Source organism: Heterocephalus glaber, unplaced genomic scaffold, assembly GCF_053883595.1.
Source record: "Heterocephalus glaber isolate CG9 unplaced genomic scaffold, H.glaber_assembly_v1.0 deba00000818, whole genome shotgun sequence".
Lineage (NCBI taxonomy): Eukaryota > Metazoa > Chordata > Mammalia > Rodentia > Bathyergidae > Heterocephalus > Heterocephalus glaber.
The window spans coordinates 19,269,838-19,293,879 of record NW_028258164.1 but is presented as its reverse complement, the minus strand read 5'-3'; the positions used below and the strand labels follow the sequence as shown (position 1 = coordinate 19,293,879).

The 24,042-nt window shown below is 40.8% G+C and overlaps 1 protein-coding gene across 7 annotated transcripts in view; it reads left to right on the top strand.

Moving 5' to 3' along the window:
• Positions 1-24,042, top strand: part of Esyt2 (extended synaptotagmin 2) — a 103,318-nt gene that overhangs the window by 60,983 nt on the left and 18,293 nt on the right. For 4 of the 7 annotated variants that reach the window (XM_013078036.3, XM_087207723.1, XM_087207722.1 and 1 more), the window contains 10 exons: positions 655-831; positions 2,490-2,572; positions 3,877-3,925; positions 5,195-5,284; positions 6,135-6,230; positions 8,209-8,310; positions 11,159-11,221; positions 14,874-14,948; positions 15,893-15,979; positions 23,433-23,582. In XM_013078036.3, coding sequence (XP_012933490.2) covers positions 655-831; positions 2,490-2,572; positions 3,877-3,925; positions 5,195-5,284; positions 6,135-6,230; positions 8,209-8,310; positions 11,159-11,221; positions 14,874-14,948; positions 15,893-15,979; positions 23,433-23,582 — 972 coding nt within the window. The remainder of the gene's footprint in view (positions 1-654; positions 832-2,489; positions 2,573-3,876; positions 3,926-5,194; positions 5,285-6,134; positions 6,231-8,208; positions 8,311-11,158; positions 11,222-14,873; positions 14,949-15,892; positions 15,980-23,432; positions 23,583-24,042) is intronic. The other 3 variants (XM_004860316.4, XM_021240950.2, XM_004860317.4) reach the window with 3 other exon arrangements.

The window sequence follows — 24,042 nt, the reverse complement described above, 5'->3', positions numbered from 1 at the left end:
ACTCTACCACCTTTGTTTGTCTTGACAGTAGGAGTGAATGTTTCTTTTATTTCAGAAGAAGGACTTATTTTTAAAGTTAATGAGTAATACATGTTTTAGTTTTCTCTATAAAACAGATCTCTGGACACTATTTCACAGAGCTGTTGCAAAAACTTGATATACAGTAACTGCATATCAAGCACTGAGTAGCAGGCCTGACACGTCATACCACGAAGCTACCATTACTGAGGACCAGATTGTGGGACTGTTTAGACATCCACTTGGGCTGTCAGCCACTTGTGTCATGGCTTTCTGGAGCCGAGCACACTGCCACTCTGGGACCTCTGTGCTCAGTGTTCCCTATGTCATGGGCTCCGGGATGTCACATGACTCATTCTCTGCATGTCCCCTTCCATGGGTATCCATGTGGCTGCCTCTGTCTCTGCTAAGGTGTCTGTTCTCCGGTCTAGTCAGCATCACACAGATGCTATGATCTTTCCTAGTGCTCATCTCCTGACCTGTCACACTGATACTGTCCCTGCTGGGACACATACTGCTTGAGAGAAAAGTCTTTTCCTCAACCCCACAGTTCCTAGGACAGGGTTGGGTGCACAGCTATCTCCCATCCACCATACATGAGTCTCTGAGTGGTCTAAATGTTTGCCCTTCTTTCAGGGTGTTCTGAGGATACATTTCATTGAAGCTCAGGATCTTCAGGGTAAAGATACTTATCTCAAGGGCCTGGTCAAGGGAAAATCAGACCCCTATGGAATTATCCGTGTGGGCAACCAAATCTTCCAAAGCAAGGTCATCAAAGAGAGCCTCAGTCCAAAGTGGAACGAGGTGTACGAGGTAGGTGGTCCACTGCATGGGGATATCAGCTTTTAGTTCCAGGCTTATCCCACAGGAATGCCATGGATTTAGGTCATCATTTCAGTTTTCTTTGCTTTAATTTCCCATCTTCTAAAAGATATTGTACCTTTTCTCCCTACCATGTAACATTCTTATTATATGAACACATGAGATTTGTAAACCTTATTATATATATTGCTATCAAGATGAATAGTTGACAAAATATTTTTCATAATATAAATGGCATTTCTTTTCCTAATTATGAAGTGTTTGATGTGGTCACTAATCCACAGACGCATGCAGAACTGAGATTGCACTGCTTTGTGAATTTCACATTTACTGTCCATCCTTCGTCTCAGTGACCAGAGCCCCACGAGATGTTCAATGGCCTCCCCACCAGAGGAGCTACTGGGGAGGCCCGTTACTCAGCGCAGCGTGCACAGCACTGTGCGAGAGTGATGCACATGTGCTTTTCTTCACTTGTAGCTCCTCACCATTAAGTCACTGGATCAGAATGCATGGCTTTTTTTCTTTCTTTTCAGATCTATTATTAGTATATGTTTGTAGTACATAATTTTTACATTGCTTGTGGGGAGTCAGTACATATACACAACCTATCTTAATTTCTTTTTTTCATCCCCTTTTCTCCTCCACCTCTTGATCCTCATCCCCTTTAAGGAAGCTCTATTTCCCTGCTTCCTGTTACCTGTCTTTTAGTTTGCTCTTTATGCTTTGTGTTTCTCATACAAGGGAAATTGCAATCTTTGGGCTTGTGTGTCTGATTTATTTCACTTAAGATGGTTTCAAGGTACATCCATTTTCATACAAATGACTCATTTATCCTTCTGGTACTGGCAGAGTAGTACTCCATTGTGTGTAAATACCACATTTTCTTCATTCATCTGTTTATGTACGTATAGGCCACTTCCAAGCTTTAACTCTTATGAATTATGCTGCTATAAACATGGGCACCCACGTGTCACTGTAATATGATGTTCTTAATTCTTTTGGGAAGGTACCCAGAAGGGGAATAGCTGGGTCAATGGAATTTCTAATTTTAGTCTTTTTAAGGAATCTTCACACTGATTTCCATCGTGGTTGTACTAGTTTATATTCCCACCAACAGTGTAGAGAGTTTCTTTTTTCCAAGGCACAGGTTTTTAAAGGACAAGATTGTCCCTCAGAACAGTGCATGCCCCTTCAGCTCCTGTCTTCCATCCTTGCTCAGCCTAGGTCTTGCCAGTTCCCTGTGTTCTGAGTGGTAAATGAGTAACTTGCAGTTATGCGGGGCTTCTGTCTTGAGTGGAGCTATGTCAGGGTTCAGGCAGTGTGTCCTTTGTCTTCGCTTTTCCCAGGCCATAGGGAGACTGTGGGTAATGTCTTTGGCCTGGTTTGGGGGCATTATACTTGACCCATTGAGATGTAATTCAGATGCCTAGAAACAGGCTCAGTAGACTGTTCCTATATGGCAGGTATTTCGGATGACTCAGTTACCAAGTGTGGTTTGACAATAAAAAATTTTAAGTGCTTTAAAAAACTTTGTTGCTGGAGAAAAATACATGTAAAAGAAGTACGTGTATTTGCTGTAATCATCATACTTAATAGATGACTGTATTAGTAAAAATTTAGTAACTACTCACCGTTGATTTTTTTTTCAGGCCTTAGTCTATGAGCACCCCGGACAAGAATTGGAAATTGAGCTTTTTGATGAAGATCCAGACAAAGATGACTTCTTAGGAAGGTGAAGAAAGCCCTGTGGTGTTGGGAAAGCACAGGAGCACTCTGCTGTTAATCACACTAACGAATATGAGTTTAAAAGTTTATTTAGATGCGTACATTTTTAAATGTTCTTAGATATAACCTTTGTTTCACTTAGATTTCTTAAAACATTTTTAATTCCTAAAATACTACACTGAAGAGAAGACAGATTTCTAGCTTGGTTGTCTGTCACAATGACCACTACCCAGGGGCTTCACAAAGGCAGTTAGAATCTGTCAAACACAGCCATGCACTTGCCATGTGCAGAGCCTGCCCTGGTACAGGGAGTTCACAGACGTGTCCTAGATTGTAGAAATAGGTTTTTAAGCTTTTTTAGTTTGTGTGAATATAGTAATTTACATTGTGCTGCCACATTGGGAGAATAAATTTTGATTTGTTTACTTCAGTTGAACAACTAATAGAGCTGAAGAAAAATGAGTTTTGAAAGGTACACCTCAACCTAATCTTTACTATTTAACTGAATTAATTGTGGTCAAAAGAGCATAAGAAAGCATGACTCCGTAGAGATTTGTGCCTCGTCCAGAGTCGCATGTTTTAGCTACAGAGTCCATGACTGTAAATGCAACAGCATAGCCAGGAGCAGTTTGGAGAGGATGAGCGCAGATCAACATCGTCATAGCACAGTCACCGTGTGGGTTGCAGACTACAGACCAGCTGGGGCCTGATGACCCCTGGTCCAGCAAGATCCAGGTAGTTGCACAGAGCGCAGGACTTGCTGAAGAGAAGCACAGGTGTAATCTTCCATCATAGTCACTCTGGCTCCTGTGGAGCTGGTTCCATCCCTGACTTAGAGTGGGACTGTTTAGGAGAACTAGAGCAGGTTTCCTCTTGGACTTGCCTGTGTGAGGCTTGAGCAAGGCTGCAGAGGAGCGGGAGTTTGGATTCGGTATGTGGGTAACCGAGTCCAGTGGTGAATGGCAATACCAAGGAGAATGTGGAAGATAGGCTGAAATATTGTTAAACATTCCTGGTGTGAAATACACTGTGAAGAAGACTAGTTTATTATAGCTCTGGCTTCAGCTGGGTCAAACTGGGTATTCTGACCTCACAGAAACCCAATCCTGCTTTTGTCCCTGCTTCTCCTGACACTTTGGGCCATAAGCTGGAGGGAACTTTTTTGGGGGAAAATAGCCTATTTCCTGATAAATTATATAGAATTTTGTTGCATTTCTAGAGTACTTTTTCATAGACAAATGTTTAAGATTATTTTAGTTGTAAGAAGTGAGTGTCTTATGTTCTAAACTTTCTGTGTTGTTATTCCTGTAGTCTTATGATTGATCTTACTGAAGTTGAAAAGGAGCGCCTTTTAGATGAAGTAAGTTCTGCGTTTGGTTTATTTAATAAGCAAAGGAGTTGTAGATCACTGCTGCCACCCATCCACCCAGTGCAGGGGTCTTAGCTAATACTATAGGAACAGCATTTTGTTCACAAATATTAAGAATAGTATAGGCCTTTAGTATAGCAAAGTAAAAAGAAATTTAGGAGTCCTACCTACCATATGCTAGAAGCTCTGGTTACAAGACTGATGTCATTGCAGACAAACTGCGCCCTACAGGAAGGAGGTAAGCATAGGCTGCCAGAGACCCATGCATAGGGCAGTTTCCATGGTAGTAGGAATTCATAGCAGACATAGCATAGTCCAGTAAGACTTTAAAAGATATCTGTAAATACAGTGAGCATTTACAGCAAGAAGATACCACCCTAAGCAGGGATATTGCTATCAGAATAAAACATAAAAGGAAAAATTTATAGAGGCTTCTAAAAGGTAAGATTTCAGTAAGTGAAGCCTAACTAGCCTAATCAGTGTTGACACTGCTATTTCTAGAGCTGCATGTTTTGTGCTCAGCACCCATATGTCACATGTTCTTGTGCACCTGTTGGGTGCTAGACACTGAGCACAACATTGGACAGAATAGATAAAGCCTGGCCTGTGGTACTCTTTTCACCACTGAGTGTTTGGGGGCCTTCTTTGATTAATTGTTTTGTGGTTTTTAAGATGAAACTACTATATATTATTTTATTTATTTTTTATTTTATTTTATTTTATTTTTTTGGTACTGGGGATCGAACTCGGGTCCTTGCGCTTGCGAGGCAGGCGGCAGAACCACTGAGCTAAATCACAGGCCCCAACTATATATTATTTTATTAATTGGCTTATAGTGATGAATGATACAAATATGTTAACTTATTCAATACTGATACTCAGTGTTTAGGGATGAGTGTTGTATATCTCTTGGCCTCTAAATTCCATGTGCATCCATGTGCAGAAGGCTTTCCTAGGCCTGGACAGCACTGGGAACGTTGGAATCCTATATTCAAAGCAGTGGGGTTTGTGCTTATTACTTCTCCCGGGCTTTGTTCATTTCAACACACTGATGCATGCAAAGCCTAAGAGTGCTTTTTGGCCAGCCCCAGCCCTCCCTGTCATCTGGAAGCAGCAGGTCACCAGCATTCAGCGCATGTGGCATGTTCATTACAGCCATTGTTGAGAACTTTCGCTGCTTGCAGTGAGAACTTGGAACATTTGTAGAGATAATGTGAAGTTTTGATTCAGAACTTCTGAGCTTCTCCATTTTCTCCTCAGTGGTTCACTCTGGATGAGGTTCCCAGAGGAAAGCTCCACCTGAAGCTAGAGTGGCTCACCTTGCTGCCGGATGCCTCATATCTTGACAAGGTACTCACAGTGTCTGCTCGCGGGCCAGCCTTTCTGACCCCTGGGATATGTCTCAGATTGTGTTGCTATTTGATTTTTTAAAATTATACCAGTAGTTTTGATTATTGTGTTATAAGTCAGTGTCGTGTTGGGATAAAGATAACAAGTTTATTTTTCTTTCACTGCTGGGGATTGCACCCAGGATATAGCTTCATACTGAGCTATATCCCAAGCCCATTTCTTTATTTTTAAATTTTTTTGGCGGTACCAGGGATCGAACTCAGGACCTTGCATGGGAGGTGCGGCTAAATCCTTGGCCCAGCCCTCTTATTTTTGATATTTGATTTTTTTTTTTTTTTTTTTTTTTTTTTTGGTACCAGGGATCAAACTCAGGTCCTTGCGCTTGCGCAGCAGGCAGCAAAACCACTGAGCTAAATCCCCAGCCCTGATATTTGATTTTGAGGCAAGGTCTTACTAAGTTGCCTAGACTAGGCTCAAACTTGTGATGCACTTGCCCGAGTCAGAATGCTGGATTACACATGTGAACCATTATTCCTGGCTATCATGACAGAATTTTATAAAATGAAAAATAGAGGTCATTACACCTATTTTATGAGATCTTCAAATTTTGTGCTTGCTCAGTGTAGGGATTGGGAGAGCCACAAGTCACCTGAGTGCTCCTTTTAGTTGAGTTGTAATACTCTTGTCATCTAAAAGACATTTACTGTTTCGATTCTCCGTCTGTTGTATAAATTGGATGGTTCATTCATTACTTTTCTTGTTTCTTGAGCACAGTGGAAATAATACAGTCAGATAGAAATAGCATACTGTCATGTGAACATATGCCCACTAAGGCTTTTTCCCCCCGTAGGTGCTGACAAACATCAGAGCTGACAAAGATCAAGCCAATGATGGTCTTTCTTCTGCACTGCTGATCTTATATTTGGATTCAGCAAGGAACCTTCCGGTAGGTAACAATGGTAGCTCATTTCTCCTGGCAGCAGATCTTGCTTGGGAAGCACTGCTTTGTTCAGCTTCCATGAGTCACCTCAATGAGTCTTGTCTGGCTGTGTTTTCACTGCACTTCCACTGCAAACACAGCAGCAAAAAGACATAAGTTGGCATTCTCTTTGTACATGATTTTTATCTCTAGTTACTAAAATTTAATTGCCTAAAGGTGGTAGTTTTCTCTAGTTGGAATGAGAATAAAATGAAGCAATTCTGATTACAAACTACAAACTCATCCTAACTGTAGCTAGGTTGTAGGTGGATGCTATTGCATGAGCTGCTATGTCCTGGCAGTTCCTGGGCCGTCAGGTTGTCATGGTGATTTCATGGTGATGCCGCTGAACAAGTGTGCAGAGTCCTCAGGTGTCAGAGTACTCTAGCAGAACAAAAAGACATGACATCTGAGTAATCTACTGTCAAAATAATGTTTTATAACCGGAAAATATATGCTTTTGTTTGTTTGCATCAGAATTGTTTTGCTCTTAGAAAAAAAAACCCTATAAAATACAGTTTTATAGATAATAGCTCCAACCTTGGAGAAGGCAAATCTGTTGTTTCGATCATGTCAGAATAGTGTGATCTTCCACTGTGGTACTTTAAACCCCATTCTGTATGGCAATGTTGTCATCACTGTGTTACATTATCTAATAATTTTTTTGAGTGCTTATATTCTTTTTCACCAAGTACTGATTATTTATTTCACTGTGGTAATGGCTACTTTTGTTGAAAGAAAGAATACTGCTACCAGGCCAGGCATGGTAGCACACACTTATAATCCCAGCACTCAGGACACTGAAGCTGGAGGATCACTGAGAGTTCGAGGCCAGCCTGAACTACATAATGAGACCGTGTCTCAAAAAAACAGAAAACAAAACTTATAAAAGGAATACTGCTGTCATTATGAGATTCTGTCCTTAAGATAGTCTATTGCATAATTCTTCTGCATCACACGTGTCCATCCACATGAGCGTGTTTGTGAATAAAGAGTTTCCAGACAAGAAGGCCGTAAATCACTTGATTTGCCTTTTTCAACACTATATCCTAGTCTTGAATGAAAATTGTTTCATCCATTACAGTTCCACTTACCATTTATTTATGGGTCATGAAATTGTTTCATTTAGCAGCTTTCAAGTTTTGAAAGTTATTGATTTATTTGGGTTTTGCTCCAAAATGAAATAAGCATGCTTTGTGCATCAGTACATTTTACTTAAGGCTAATAATTAAAATATGACTGAGCATTAATTTTTTTCATGTTAGGAGGACATAATCAAACTTTTTATTTATGTAATATGTTTATAATTGTATTCTTTCTTTCAATAAGGCTTCTTGACCAATTTTGACTTCTTAAATTCTTACATTTTTCTTAAAGAATTTACATTAACCTTTGGCCAGTCTTTTAATTAAACTGTTTTTCTGCTCTAATTTCAAATTGGGAAAAGTCACCTAATTATTATTTAACCTTTCTAACAGAATTTCTCATACATTAGGACTTTCTGCTTTTGATCACAGTAATGTTTGTTTCAAAATATTGTAATATTATAATGTTTTATAGTGCCTGATGGAAGTGAATTTATTGTCTATTTTAGGATATAGAAAACAGAGTTGGTGAACTTGCAGGACAGGATTTGGCCATTCGGTAGAAGTATTTTGTCACAATGAATTGAAATTTGAGTAATGCCACATAGCAATAAGAAGCAAAGTGAATGTACTGACCCTCTTTTACAAGGGCACTTTGTGCATGAAGTGTGCTATGGCCATCAGAGGCAAAGGATCCAGCAGAGCCACTGCCCTGTTGGGTGTGGGTGTCAGTCCCTGTCGGTCCCTACAGCAGGATCCTTTGACTCTGCCTCTGCACCCAATTTCCTGTGCTTTGGTGCACGTGCATTGACCACAATCCACCATTCTTTGCTTTCTCCTCCCATCTCCACTTTCCTAAGAGTATCTACGAGGGAAACTTTGGGTGTGGCTACTTAAAAGAGAGGCGAGCATCGGGACTAGTATTTTGTGAAAATACTACCTCAGTCTATAGAGCACTATTTGTGAGTCCTCCAGCGTTCCTTCTTTTCTTGGGTGGAAACTGCGAGAGTGTGGCCTGGAACTTTGTGCAGTCTGCTCATGTGGAATGGTGTGCATGCTGTGCGCATTTCCTTGCATGGTCTCAGTTACGTGTGTTCACTCTGCCAGTTTTGTAAAATATAACACTGCAACTGTTGTAACATTAGGGAGTGCATCTGACCTGAGGTGAACTAACTTGAGATTCCACAGCTGCTACTGGCCCAGAAAATAGTAAAATTTCCTCTGAAGAAGAAAGAAGACATAATGTTAACATTGATTTTCTTGTAGTTCATCTCATTGTGAGATGTAAATATCTTTTTGTTAGCTTTCATGACACTTTCCTGAGCCTGCATTTTTCTCCTGACTTAACACAGCAGTGTTAGACCTCTTTTAGCCCGAGCCATCCAATGCCCTCTAATCACTGAGGCACAGTCATAATAGGACAGGAGTCACCATCCTGGTGAGAGCCTGCCTTCTCCCAGGTGACTTAACCACAGACTCTAGAGCAGCAGAAACCACATTGCACTCATGATCCAGCTTGCTTTATGGGAACTTCACTTCCTGAAGTGGACCACGGAGCACTGTTTACTCTGATTTTACTAGGAACATGTTCTGTTCCCCATGACCATGTTTAGAACCTTTATTCCTGGACCTCTGCTGGGTGTTCTCAGTTGGTGGCTGGTCTCACTTGCTCTGGGGTTCTAGGGATCCCAGACTTACTCTTTAGTCTAGAAAGTCACTCTTCAGGTTTACTTCAATAATTACTGAGATTCCCAAAGTCCATTTGCCCATTGAATGTACTAGTGATGGTGCTCTACAGATACGGAGTTTTCTTTTTCTTTTTTGTTTTTTTGTTTGTTTGTTTTTTGAGACAGGGTCTCGCTATGTAGTCCAGGCTGGCCTTAGACTCACTATGCAGCCCAGGATGACCTTGAACTGGCTCAGCCTCCCATCTGCTGGGATTATAGGCATGAACCACCATGCCCAGCGATTTTGGAGTTTTCATTTCTGTTTCCAAAGGCTTTCTGCAATCACTGTCAGTCTGTTTGTATATTTCTAAAAAGAAGGAATGGAAAAGGTACTTTGCCCCATTTTATAGCTGAGGAGATTCAAGACACAGGAGAGTAAGTGAGCTATCAGTTACACCACTAGCAAGTGGAGACCAGACCTCCTAGGTTCTGTCCCCTTGCACCTCTTTAAGCAAGGCAGTGGTGTGTAATACAACATATGCTATCATTTTTTAAGAAAATGATTTTCTCCTTCTGTATTTCTTCATAGAAAATGTCATCATAAACTAGTACGATGACAAGATGGCTCTGCTGTAAATTCTGATAGCCTCTCCCCAGTAGCTTTTCTAAATCACTTTTCCCAGTCTACAACTGCTTCCTTTGGGGAAAGGAAATAGTTCTGACTTTATGTCAGATTTTCAAATCACTTTGATATATGTAGCCTATGACACTGCTAGATTCTCAAAATTAACTTTCCTCCTGAATTATCAAAATCACACTGCACTTTATGATTGGAATATATGAAGCACATAAAATGTTCTGTGAAATAGATATCAGCACTTTCTTGTTACCTGCCAGTTTCCAGAATAAAGTCAGATCAGTTTTCTCAGCCCTTTCTGGCAGGTGGAGGCCTGGCTCCACCAGTAAAGTTTTAGATGGCTCCCCACCCATGGCGGCTGTCTTACTTCCCACCTACACAGACACCTTCAGTTTCCACTCCTCCCAGATCCCCAAATGAAAAAGCAAAATAGCAGGACTTTCCCCTGTACTTAGAAATGACCTCTTCAGAATGTAGGTGCTTAGATCTTTGCTCTCATACTTCTTCTGATGAAGTCTGTACTTGACCTTCAGGCATGAACAGTGAAGATGTTCTCTGGCTGTGGTGGCAGTATTAGAACTGTGGACTTGTGTAGTAACTCCTGCTTCAGAGCACTTTGCAATAGCCAGGCAGGGCTTTGAGGGCCCTGCACATGCGCCTCATTAAACCTTCCAGACCAAGAGACATGAACAACACAGAGTGCACTGAGATTAGAGATTCAGCTACAGGGTCAGTGAACTGTCACCTTATCAAGTTCACAGGCTCATAATGCTGTATGTGTAATTTTCCTGAGAGGAGAGGTGTTCGTAGTACCTACCTTAAAGATAACAATGCAGTTGTATATTGCTGCCCTATTGATGATGAGAGGCTAGGGTGCAGGGTGCCTGCCTTCTGAGCCTCTGACCTGAGCCCAGAGCCTTTCGGGGTCCAGGTCCGTCTCACTCCAGGCTGTGCAGCTCTCTGGCCTCACTTGGCTCGCTACACACACCTTCCCCCCAGTACACTGCCTTCCTTGTTTCCCTGTGTTTGATGCATGTTAGAAGAACAAGCACGTTCAGCTCAGCTGTACCTGCCTAGGGTGAGCTTCAGGAAAAGGCACCTGTGACATCTGACCCTTGAGAGTGACAGCTCCTAGGCCGGAAGTGTGCAGCATGTAAGACCTCCAGTTGTGATGCTTTTTCGGGGGTTTACTCAGCAAAGGGCAATAAACAGAGCCCTTTCCTAAAGCCTCATTCCTGCATTTTTCAAATCCCAAAGGATAAGGGTGGCAGGGAGAAAGGGGTTATTGAACAGAAGGAAATGTGTTTGGATGTTTCTAGATTAAAGGTTCACTCTAAGATAAGATCTTGGGCATAAAGAATTTGATGGTTGCTTTTGTAATTCTTGGAAATTTTGTTTAATTGTTTTGGTTTATTCTCATAAGTTTTCATGTCATTAACCTTACATAAACTCCTCATTGCATGTTTTATTAACCCTTGGTGTATTCATTTTCTTCTGACCTGAAAGACTAACCCATTAGACATTAACCCCGGTGTCTTGAAGAAGGCTGCGATTCAGAGAGCATTCAAGGTAAATGCAGTGCTCCCTTGAGGTCGCAGTCAGTCCAGACATACTGAAAGAGATGGTGTCTAACACTCACACGTGTGGCAGACCCTTCCCACCCTGACACAGTAACTTCTTATCTGGTGGGAAACTTCCCACTTATTATTTATCCAAGAATTGATGCTTAAAATTTACATTGATTCTGAAGATGAATTTTGTAAAGCTGCAATATGATAAGTCAGATTCTTTCCTCTTGGCCTTATTTGGATTTGAGTTTGTGAAATGGTGATCTGTGATATAAAGATACACCTTGCAAACCATGAATACACGTGTAAGAAGTCACCTCTTCCAGTATGTTGAGTAGCGGCCTCTCCAAGTCAGCCTGACAGCTTTGATACTGCGGGTTCAGGTGATGGATCATTCCAGAACTTTAAATCTGATTAAATGAGGTATATTGAAAACTCAGCTCCACTACCTAAAACACAACATTAGTGTGCCTTCTCTGATTAAATTATCGAAAATTTTCTATGACTTGAAAATGTCTTACTATTTTTTTCCTCTAATTTCTCTGAACATTTTAGGATTAAATATTTGGGGGAAGGGATTTTAAATGTAATTATGTTAAGAAAATTCCTAGAGAAACAGGAGTTTTTAACAGTATCCCCTAGAACGGTGAAGGAAGTAGGGAAAGGATTGCTTCCTCCTGTGCTGTGCTTTAGCCCTCTTCCATCCTTGGGTTGAGCCTGTGAGCGCTTGACAGCAGGCACAGGGCCTGCACCTGCACTGCTGGAGCTGGCGGACTTGGCCAGCACTCGGCCGGTGCCATCCTTTGCTCTCTGACAACTGCCAGTGAGAGCAGTGTCAAGACAGAAGGCTCTGAAGTTGGACTGCTCTGCCGAGTGCCCACTGGGAACGCTTCATTCACTCTGTGGTTTTATAGAGCGGAAGTCCTATCTTCTCCGTGGGACTACTGAGAAAATTAAAATAACACAAATAAAAGTGCTTTAGGCAGGAATATAGATATATTATAATTGTCATGTTACTGCATTGGCTCATTGAAGCCTAACACTGAAATTCTGGAAATTGTATCGTGCCCCTTTTATAGATGGAAACACAAGTGCAGGTGACAAAACATGTATGTCCCACTAATGGAGAGGTAAAGAGCTGAGATTTAAATTCAAGACAATCTGACTTGAAAGTTTCATTATAATTTGTGCCTTTGACTTGTGCTGATACATTTTGAAAATTATGTCATGCTAGAAAACTTAGTGGTTTAACTTTATATAATCTAAAGTCATCCATTTTAAGGTATACCATTATTTTCTGTACCACTAAAACATTTATAAAGCTAGGTTTGGTGGCACATGCCTGTAATCCCAACATTTTGGGAAGTTGAGACAAGAGGATCACAAGTTCAAGCCCATCCTGGGCAATTTAGTGACTTAGTGAGACCCTACTTCAAAATAAAAAATTAAAAGCAGGGGTTTGCAGGGGAGAGGGGTCAGGCTGAGGATATAGCTCAGTGCAAAAGCTCTGAGTTCAATCCCCAGCACCACAAAGGAGAAAAGGAAAGAAAGGAAAGGAGGAAGGAAGGATGGAGAAAGATTATAAAGTGCCAGCTACATTTGATAGTGTTTACTGAGAGCTTTAGAGTTAGGATAAACAGATTTTTACCTTGTCATGTCCGTGTAGGTATAAAAGCAAAATAAATTGGTTAAAGTGATGAGAACTGTCTCATTACTGCAGAATGCCCAAAACCAAGCACATACTCACAGGTGCAGTGAGTTAAGCAAGACAGGAGTATGTGGCTGTGGCTCTGCAATGCTGTCTGCACTCCCAACCTGGAATGGGGCAGGCAGGGCGGAAGCCCTTCTTCAGGGCCAGGACTCGGTACTCCATGCTGACTGCAGGGCATGGTGGCAGTGGAACTTTATTCACAGCTAAAATTTAGGGTTCCAACATCAAAGGAAGAGAAAAAAAATGAATTCAAGGGGAAAATTAGTATTTTTGCCACAGTGGTCTATGGCCTTGGATATTTTTTAACAGTATTTATTTCATTTTGCAGAATTCATTCACATCAAAAAGATGAACCAGAAATAGATTATCACAGTAGGTTTGGGCTAGTAATACTTTTCCAATACTCATATGATTTTGACACCTATTTCTGTCATTGCTGCAGTGTTGAGGATTGACTCTAAAATTATTTAACTAAAAAACATTTTGTGATCTTCTAATTAATTTCCACTAACAGATTTTTAACTACACCTTCTTGTGGGGCTAAGTTGTAAATAAACCTCATGTCACGTATCTGTTTTGTTTTATTATGTTTTCTTCCATTGGCTATTTGTACTAAAGAATGCTTCTTGCTATTCTTATTCTGAAATTTTAATTGGCTTAAATTAATGCAATTCTAAACAGAAGTCTCTTCTCATCAAAATTAGCAGCTGTTAAGCAAGATTTGATGTCTGATAGCTGCTTATGTTTGAAAGGAGGGTTCTAGATTAAAAATGCAAACCACGCATCTGAAACTTTATAGCATTTTATTACTCCAGCTGGAGAAGTATTCTGAATCACTGTTCTTTTACTTTTGTCTTTTTCCATGTTTTTCAGTTTCTCTTTACTACACTTTGTACGTTTTGTTAGTCTAGTAAATAAGTTCTGAAAACTCTAACATTAAAGAGTTCTTAAAGATTCAATTTTCCCAAAGTAACTTGCTTCAAAATAACACACTGTAACTTTTTAAAATAGAATGCAATCTGGGCGTGGTGGTGCACACCTGTAATGCCCGCACCCTAGGAAGCTGAGGCAAGAGGATGGCAAGTTTGAGCCTATCCTACCAATTTAGCGAGGCCTTGTCTCAAAATAAAGAAATTTAGGGCCAGGGATTTCGCTCAGTGGTTTCGCCACCTGCTGCGCAAGTGCAAGGACCCGAGTTCAATCCCCGGTACAAAAAAAAAAAAAAGAAATTTAAAAGGGGCTTGGAATGTAACTTTACACAAACTCTTGGTTCAATCCCAAGCACTGAAAAAAAACAAAACAAAACATGTAGCTCAGCATAGTGGCATATGCCTGTAGTTCTGGCTACTCGGGAGGCTGAGCCAAGAAGATTGAATCCAGGAGTTTGAGACCAGCTTGGGCAAGAGAGTGAGACTCCATCAAAAAAAAAAAGAAAGCCGGGTATGGTGGTGCACGCCTGTAATCCCAGCACTCGAGAGGCTGAGGCAGGAGGATCACTGCAAATTCAAGGCCAGCCTGAACTATGTGAGACCCTGTCTCAAAAAAAAAACAGAAACAGGGCTGGGGATTTAGCTCAGTGGTTCCACTGCCTGCCTGGCAAGCGCGAGGTCCCAAGTTTGATCCCCAGTACCAAAAAAACCAAAAAAACAACAACAACAAAAAACCAGAAACGAAAAAAAGTTATAGGCAAATAGAATTTTTAAAATTTGTTTCATAGTAGAAAGTTATGGGTCCAAATGTGCTTAGCAATTATTTTCCAGTTATTATTTTCCAGCAGTTATTTTCCAGTTAAGTTGTTCCCATATATTTATTCTCTGTATCTGAAGTATCAGAGGTAAATAAAAATGAGTCTTAATATCAGCCCAAAGTGTCATTTTTAGTAAAATGTGTTTCCAGAATGTACCTATTTATTTTGTCTGTTTTTGTGTTTGTTTTTGAATAGTCAGGGAAGAAAATAAACAGCAACCCAAATCCTCTTGTCCAAATGTCAGTTGGTCACAAGGCTCAGGAGAGTAAGGTAAGATGCTGATATTTAACTGGTTTTGTGAGAATGTTTTCACATACTCACATTTATCCCTGTCACCAGCAGAGGAAACAGTGTTCAGTTTTGTGGCGGATTAGGCATCGAGACCTTTGCTTTTTCTGTTTTTATTTTTTTACCCTTAAAACAGTCATTTCAGATAGCTGACCCCTTAAGTTGTTGATATATTGTCTTTTAAGAGCACTGAAAAAACCATGCAAATATGCTTTTCCTTGATTTCATGGAGATAATTCCCCAAGTTTCTTTGGTGCACTGCATAAGTATTTAAAGATAAATATTAAAGCAGCAGTGCATAAAATTCAACAAATGCAGCTAGCTTCAAGAATTAAGGAGCCAAGCATAGTGGCACATGCCTGTAATCCCAGAATTTTAGGAAGTGCAGCAGGAGGATTCTAAGTTTGAGCCAAGCCTGGACAACTTAGCTACTTAGTGAGACCCAGTGTCAAAATAAGAAGTTTCTTTAAAGCGCTGGGGATATAGTTCACTGCAAAGGATATAGTTCAATCCTCAGTACTACACACACACATACATGCAGAAAGATGATATTGCTACTGCAGTATATAAAATGTTTCTCTGGATTCAAGAGAAAGCATTTCAGAATTGATTCAGTTACAAGCCATTGTTTACATTTAATGGTTAACCCTTTAAAGAGGCCATGTGTGGTGGTGGGCCAAGCACTGAGGCCACTGAGCAGGTGAAGTCTCTGTCACGGCACACTGACTTCCCCAACAAACTCAGAAGCTTTGGATCACCTCACAATTTTGAATACCTTCCACACTTACTGATAGAAGGGCACATACTCAGGAAATACGTCTTACAGTTTAATTAAAGTCATACTATGCTGTGGAACACTTTTAATGAGTAAGTAGCCCTTTGCTACAGAAAATGTCACAGAGATGATACTGATATATTTCTTCCAGATTCGGTATAAAACCAATGAACCTGTGTGGGAGGAAAACTTCACCTTCTTCATTCACAACCCCAAACGGCAAGATCTTGAGGTTGAGGTATGTTATTTGTGCCTTTTCACTGGTGTGTTGAAATATAATTGACCTACAATAAACTACCAATATTTAAAGTGTACAGTCTGATGGATTATGACCTACATACACACATTAATGGGCCCATCAGCAGAATCAAGATAACATATCCTCCAAAACAGTTTCCTCTGTACCCCATACACCTCCACACACCTCTCCCTAAACACAGGTGATCTGCCTTTTATTACACCACTGTAAATCACTGTTCTCATTTCCTGGAATTTTATATAAATAGAATTTTATAGTTTGTGCTCTTCGTGTGCACTGTTTCATGTAATTATTGTGTTGTTTCAGGTATGAGTAGCTTGTCCTTTTTTAATTGCTGGGTAGTATTCCATGGGATGGATGTGCCATAATTGGCTTATCTATTCACTTGTCAGTAAAAGCTTGATAAAGGTTAGGTTCTTCCTGCCTAGATCTATCCCAAATCGCTCTGCTGTGAGTATTCAGTCTTTGTGTGGACGTGTCCCTCCATTCCATAGGCTGGGCAGATGCCTAGGAGCAGACTGGTTGGTGCATGTTTAGCTTCTCCATACCTTGACCGGTTGTCCCTAAAGTGGAAGTGCTGCTGGACACTCCATCAAAGTGCATGACAGTAGTGCCTTCTGTACACCTTGCCAAGATTCCAATTAGTGGGTGAGAAGTACAGCAGCCCTGACCTGCAGCCTCTCTTAGCCATGGTCGGTTCCAGTCTGAACTGTGGGCCACATCACAAGCAAACAGAATACAGTACAATGAGACATTGGCTCTGTGTGTGTATCTGTATGTGTGTGTGTGAGAGAGAGAGAGGGTCTTCCTATGTGGTTCAGGCTGGCCTTGAACTTTAATCTTCCTCAGCCTCCTGAGTGCTGGCGTAGGCATGCGCCACCACACCTGGCACAGGGAGACTAATTTTGAGAGCACATGAGAGACCACATTCAAATTCCTTTTTTTTTTTTAATGGTACCAGAGATCGAACTCAGGACCTTGCACTTGCGAGGCAGGCGGCGGCACTACTGAGCTAAATCCCCAGCCTCACATCACTTTTATTGCACCATATTGTTAAAAGTTGTTCATTTGTTTATTGTTCATCTTTCACTGTGCGTACTTTATAAAATAAACTGCATCACCAATATGTGTACATGGGAGAGAAACAGAGCATGTCAGTTCTGTGCTCTCTGCTGTTGCGACTGTCCACTGGGCATGTGTCCTCATCCATGAGGGCAACAGCAACATCTCGTGGTCTCAGTGTGATAACTAATGATGTGGGCATCTTTTCACATGTTTATTGGCCATCTGTGTCTTCACTATAGGGAAGTGTCTTCAATTCCTTTGCCTATTTTGGAGAGTTAGGTTACTTATCTACTTAATACAAGATTAATAAGATTATAAGATTAATATATCCTTGGGCCGGGGATTTAGCTTAGTGGTTTCAATGCCTGCTGCCCAAGCTCAAGCACCCGAGTTCGATCCCCGGTACCAATATATATATATATATATATATCCTAGAAAAAGCATTTTTTTGGATATATTTTCTACAGTAATTTTCTGCTTGATTTTCCATTTTACAAGTGTTTTAGGAATTCAGCATGGAAGCACACATCTGTCATCCCAGCTACTCAGGAGGCTAGGACAGGAGGATCCCAAGTTCAAAGCCTGTCTGGGCCACTTAGGAAAACCCTGTCTTAAAATAAAAAAAAAGGCTGGTGATTGTAGCTCAGTGTTCCCTGGCTTCAAGCCCCAGCATCACAAAAACAAAACAAACAACAAAAAATATGTTTGGAAAAGCTGAAGTTTACAATTTGACACAGTTCAGTTTATCGCCCTTTTCTTTTTTTAGTTTATCCTCTTTGTGTCCTATTTAAGAAATATTTGCCACCATTGGCTTCTGAGCCTTTGTCCTCTGTGTCTTCTGGAGGTTATATTTCTAACTTTACACTTAGCTCTATGTTCAGTGAGTTTTCCTTTACAGGAAGAAGGAAGGGTCATGGTTCTTTTCTTTTTTTCTCAGGTAGATATAGCTGTCCCATTGTTCAGCAGTGCTTGTTGAAGAGCTGATTCTGTTTAATGAGCTTGGTGACCATGGCGATGCAGGGCCCCCAAGTGAGGGTCTGCTTCTGAAGAGCCTTCTGCCCCCCTGTCCTGCACCTCTGACCTGTGTCAGGACCTTGGTCTTCATCACTGGTGCTCTGTGCACAGATCCTAGACTCAAATGATGCAAGCATCAGACTTTGTTTTCATGCTTGTGTGCTTGTGGTGCTGAGAATGGAACCCAGGGCCTCATGCTAGGCAAGTTCTCTAGCACTGAGCTATACTCCCAGCCTTATAATCCTACTGCCCCCTCTCTTTTTTTTTTCTTTTTGTATCAGGGATGAAACTCAGGACCTTGCAGTTGCAAGGCAGGCACAGTGCCACTGAGCTAAACTCCTGGCGGCCTCAGTCACTTGAGTAGCTGGAACTTTGTTTGTTTGGGGGTTTTTTGGGTACCGGGGATCGAACTGAGGTCCTTGTGCTTGCACAGCAGGTGGCGAAACCACTGGGGAAATCCCTGGCCCAGAACTTTGTTACTTTTAATGGTTCTCTTAGGTTGTCTAAGTCTGCATTTCGATATGAGTTTTAGTATCAGATTGTCAGTTTCTACATAAAGTCTGCTAAAATTTTGATGAGAACTTCATTAAAACTATGGTGGGAGTGGACTCTTTCAATCTATAGAAACATTGTATTCCATTTATATAGGTGTTTAACTTCTCTCATTAATGTTTTATACTTTTTAATGTACACTATACATCACATACATCTTTGCTTATCTCCAGGTGTTTTCATACTTTTTAGCAATACTGGAAATGCCATTTTTCTCTTAACAAGGATATAATGACATTTGATTTTCATGTATTGATATGATCTCAAAACCATGCTAAACTTGCTTCTTAGTTCTAGCTGTAAGTATCTTAGAATTTTGCATGGGGACAGTCATGCTGTCTGCTAGTAATCACACTCATACTTTTCATTCTCATCTGGATGCCTTCACTTACTTTTCATGACTTCTCTCGCTCTGCTCAGCCTGGCAGGGTGCAGGGCTGGTGTGAGAGGACCCTGGCCCCTGCACTAGGTGCCTTCTGTCTTGGTTGAGAAGTTTCTAATCCTTCCCATTTGTAATAATGAATGAGTGTTGAATGTCACTAAAAGTGATAAAGATCTTTATATGGTTTTTCATGTTTGTAACTCTGGTGAAAACATTGTTGGTTCTCAAATGTTAAATAAACTTAAAAACTGTTTTGGTTTTCAAGGTTAGCATTTGAAAATCTTGCTAGCAAACCTTTATTCAGGAATAAGCCTTACTTGGTTATGATCGTTAACATTTTTGGGATCTTAGTTATAAAGGCTACTGTGTAATTCTGGATTTTTTTGTTTTTGTTTTTTTGTAATTCTGTTTTCTTGCGGTGTCTTTTTCTAGTTTGGTATCATGATAATGCTGGCATGGTGAATTGAGTGTCACCTCCTCTTGGATTCTGGAAAGATTTGTTTAGAATCTGAATAGTTTGTCTTATGTACTTAGTAGCCTGTAGTTTTCTTTGTAAGAAGGTGTTTCAATTCTATCAATACATACATAGAGCTATAGGTTATCTATTTCTTCCTGATGGGTTTTGTTATTTTTGCCATCCAGGGAATTCATTCATTTCCTTCAAGTTGCTGACCTTCTTTGGTAGGACTGTTCTTTAGTGCCAGAGGTGTGCCCCTGAGGCTTGCTCTTCCTACTGAGTCTGGCAAGAAGTTTATTGATTTTTGTTTTGTTTTTGGAAACAAGGTCTCACTATGTAGTTCAGGCTGGCCTTGAACTCATAGCCATTCTCCTGGCTCATCCTTTTTGGAGTGCTGGGATTAGAAGCCTGCACCACAATGCCCAGCTAGATATAGTTCTGTTTAAATTCTGCTTTAGCTACATTTTGACTTCTTGTGGTTTCATTTGTATTCCTTTTGATAGTTCCTTTTTTGATTTATTATTTCCTTAATAATTTCCTCTTTGATTTTTCTTGATTCATGAGTTATTTACTTAAAGAACTGTTATTTCACTTCTCAGTGTTTGGGGATGTTTTTAGATCTCTAGTTTGTTTTCTTTCTTTCATTCGTTCTTTTCTTTCTTTTCTTTCTTTCCTTCCTTCCTTCCTTCCTTTCTTTCCTTTCCTTCCTTTCCTTTTCTTTCTTTTTGTACCGGGGATTGAACTCAGAACCTTGCGTGTGTGAGGCAGGCACCAAAACCACTGAGCTAAATCCCTGGCCCTAGCTCTAGTTTTAATTTCAGCACATAGTGTTCAGAGAACACACTTGATATAACTTGAGTCCTTTTCATTTGAGACTAGTTTTATGGCCTGGTGTTGTCCCTCTTGGTTCCTGCCCAAATCTACCCAAAGTGCCTCCTGCTGTCACACACATGCTCTGTGGACATCCATTGCCATGTTGGGTGGTGGCAGTACTGCCCAGGTCCTCTGTCTCGTCCTGGTTTTCCTATCTATCTGCTGTGTCAGGGATTGAAAGCTTGGAGCTTGAATGTGTGTCCATTTCTGTGACTCCATTTGTTTTTCCTTTCAGTATGTTTTTGCCCCATGCATCCAGGACGTCTTTAAACAGATGTGAACAGCAAGGGCCATGAGGGCTGGATAGCCCAGCTGTTGACAGCTATGCCCTGGGTCATTGTTTGTTGTTCTATATCTTTATGTCTTATTTTGTTCAAAATCATTTTATTTTACCTAGATAATTTTTTCTTCATAAATTCTATTTATTGATTATTGATTGGTTGATTGAGACAGGGTCTCACTGTATAGTTTATATTTAGACTGGCCTTGAGCTCACTATGTAGCCTAGGCTGGCCTCAGACTCCCTAGTGCTGATATTATAGGCATGTACCACCATGCCGGGCCTCCTTCATAAATTCTTAAAATAATCTGTACTTACTAGATCTTGAATTTTAAAAATAACTTGATTTTCTATGAATACTATATCATAGTTATTTCATTTAAAATTACCCATATATATATCCTCGGGCCTTGTTTTGTTTCGTTTTTGAGACAGGGTCTCATGTATTCCAGGCTGCCCTTGAATTCACTATCCCGGGCTGGTCTCAAACTCTCGGCAATCTTCCTGCTTCAGCCTCCAAGTGCTGGGATTATAGGTGTGCACCATCATGCCTGGCTGATTATAGTTTTGAAAGAAATAAGTCAGGATTTTAGATTTTTCTGTGGAGTTGTGTCAGCTTCTCTGAGCTTTGAAAGCTCCACAGTTCTTACTTTATTTGATCATACTTTTGTACAACATGATGGGAATGCTTCATTTTACAGAGCCAGGGCTGAATGAGGGTTACTGTTATTCATGATAAATTACCATGCATTTAAAGCAAATATTATAAATGTTTGAAACAGCCATGTAAACTTTGAATAGAGATGGCTTAAAAGTACTTAGAAATGCATTTTGTCCATAAATGTCACCAATATGCTGGGGATTTAGCTCAGTGGTTCCGCCGCCTGCCTCATAAATGTCACCAGTAGAAACTTCACACATCGCTATGTATGTCTTTTTTTTTTTTTTGGTATGGGGGATCGAACTCGGGACCTTGCACTTGCGAGGCAGGCGCCAGAACCACTGAGCTAAATCCCCGGCCCTACATATGTCTTTTAATTCCATTTTCACTGACGTTTCCTTCCAGTCTTCAGATTTCTGTAGACCGTTACCTCCTAGCTCAGATTTCTTATAACAAATTAATAGAATGTGGTATTCTTTGTTGTGCTCATTATGGTTTTGTCATGAGCAAATGTCAGACACATGTGACGGACATTTTGCTTGTGACAGTGTTTTGTCTTGCTGAGAAAGTTGTCTGATATGTTGGTCGTTTATGGAAACATTAAAAAACATGGCTGGAGCCAGGTGTGGTGGCACATGTCTGTAATGCCAGCAACTGGGGAGGCTGAGGCAGGAGGATGGTGACTTCAAGGTCAGATTGGGCACCCTAGCAAGACCCTGTCTTAAATTATTTAAAAAGGGTTAGGAATGTAGCTCCTTGAGTTTAGTCCCCAGCTGGGGATGAAGAATATGGCCAAAATATCTTTTGGATTCTTTTACGAATATATTTTTTTAAATTTTCTGATCATACTTTTTATTTTGGTTTTCTCCTATTCCTAGTTTGCCAAGAGTGTTGTCATTATTTGAAAGTATAAATTTTGTTAAATGCTTTTTTCTGCATCAATTAAGATGACTATGTGATGTGAAATAGGAAGAAAAGGGGCAAAGGGGTAGGGGTAGTGGGAGGGGCAGGGGAAAGGAAAGAAGGGAAAGGAAAAATGATGAGAAATGGAAAAAATGGAAATAAAGTCTTTGTAAATAGGGAAGGGTGGAGGGGGTGAAGGGAGGGCTAGGAATGGGGAAAAAATAAGAACCAAGATGCGTTATATAAAGGTACAATTCCCAATGAGAAATGTAATTGTGTTGTATACCTAAAATGTACCAATAAAAGAATTTAAGAAAAAAGATGACTATGTGAGTTATTTCCTCATTTAACCAATGTAATGGGTTACACTGATCTGTCTCCTTATTGTGACTGAGCCATCTCACCATTCCAAACACCAGCCACTCTTGGTCATGCTGTGTAACCCTCATATGCTGTGGGATTTGGTTTATTAGGGCTGCGTTGAGGACTTTTGCATCTGTATTCATGAGGAATACTGGTCTGTGGTTTTCTTTTCTTGTAGTGTCTTTGCCTGGCTTTAGTATAAGAGTAATTCTGGTCTCATAAAATAAGTGTTACTTCTTCAATTTTTGGGGAAACTTTGAGTAGTAGTACTACTTCTTTAAATGTGTGGTGGAATTCAGCAGTGAAACAATGAGGCCATTGGGCCTAGGGAATTTTTTCTTTTTTCTTTTTTTTTTTTGGTTTTTTGAGACAGGTTCTCACTGTATATTCTAGGCTGCCCTCTCAAACTCCTGGCAGTCCTCTTGCCTCAGCCTTCTAAGTGCTGGGATTACAGGCGTGTTCCACCACACCCATTAAGAATATTTCTTTTCTTTTTTTTTTGCTTCAATTCTTTTGTTGGTACATTTTAGTTATACAGTAGGTTTACATTTCTCATTGGGTGCTTGTACCTGCACATGATGTATCTTGGTTCTTATTTTTTCCCCATTCCCTGTGCTCCCTTCACCCCCTCCACCCTTCCCTATTTACAAAGACTTTGTTTCCATTTTTTCCTTTTCTCATAATTTTTCCTTTCCCTTCTTTCCTTTCCCCTTCCCCTCCCACTTCCCCTACCCCTTTGGACCTTTTCTTCCTATTTCAAATTATCAGTTACTCGTTTTAATCATATTTCTTAAAAGAGAATTTTTGTACTTTTCTACATGTTCTGTAGTTTCTGCACCTTTCCCCCTGAGCTAAGTGTATTTTCTAACCTGAATTCTGCAGGTCAAAGATGAGCAGCACCAGTGCAGTCTGGGGAGCCTGAGGATCTCACTCAGTCAGCTGCTGACGAGTGAGGACATGACTGTGAACCAGCGCTTCCAACTCAGCAACTCAGGGCCCAACAGCACTTTGAAGATGAAGATTGCCCTCAGGGTACCATCTGGCCCTCAGCCTCACAGGAAACTGGTCTGGGTGGGAGGAGAAGGGGCCACTGGAGTGCTGCTCCTAGGCTGGTCTGTGTGGTGGATGGTGCCATAGGCCTGGGCAGTGCTGCGATGGCAAAGACCATAGCCGCAGTAGTGTTGTTGCTCAGGGGAGAGAATTTAATAAAATCCTGCAGTGGGTGGAACCTACATGGACTCAGTCTGCTGAGGGTGCGGTGGAAATGGTCTCCTTGTACTGGCCAGGACTCTGGTTATTGACACAGTCTTTTAGAAAGGACTGTGGCATCCCCAAGCCATCATCCCTACTGGCCTTTGAACTAGTATTCCTGTTTCCTGACATCTGACTTTTGCTAATCCTGCAGAATATAGGGAGCCACAGAATGTAAAGAGGTTTACCGCTGCTTTATTTCAGAAGCAGAGAAAGTCCCCAGGCCGTCTCTGTAGGCCAA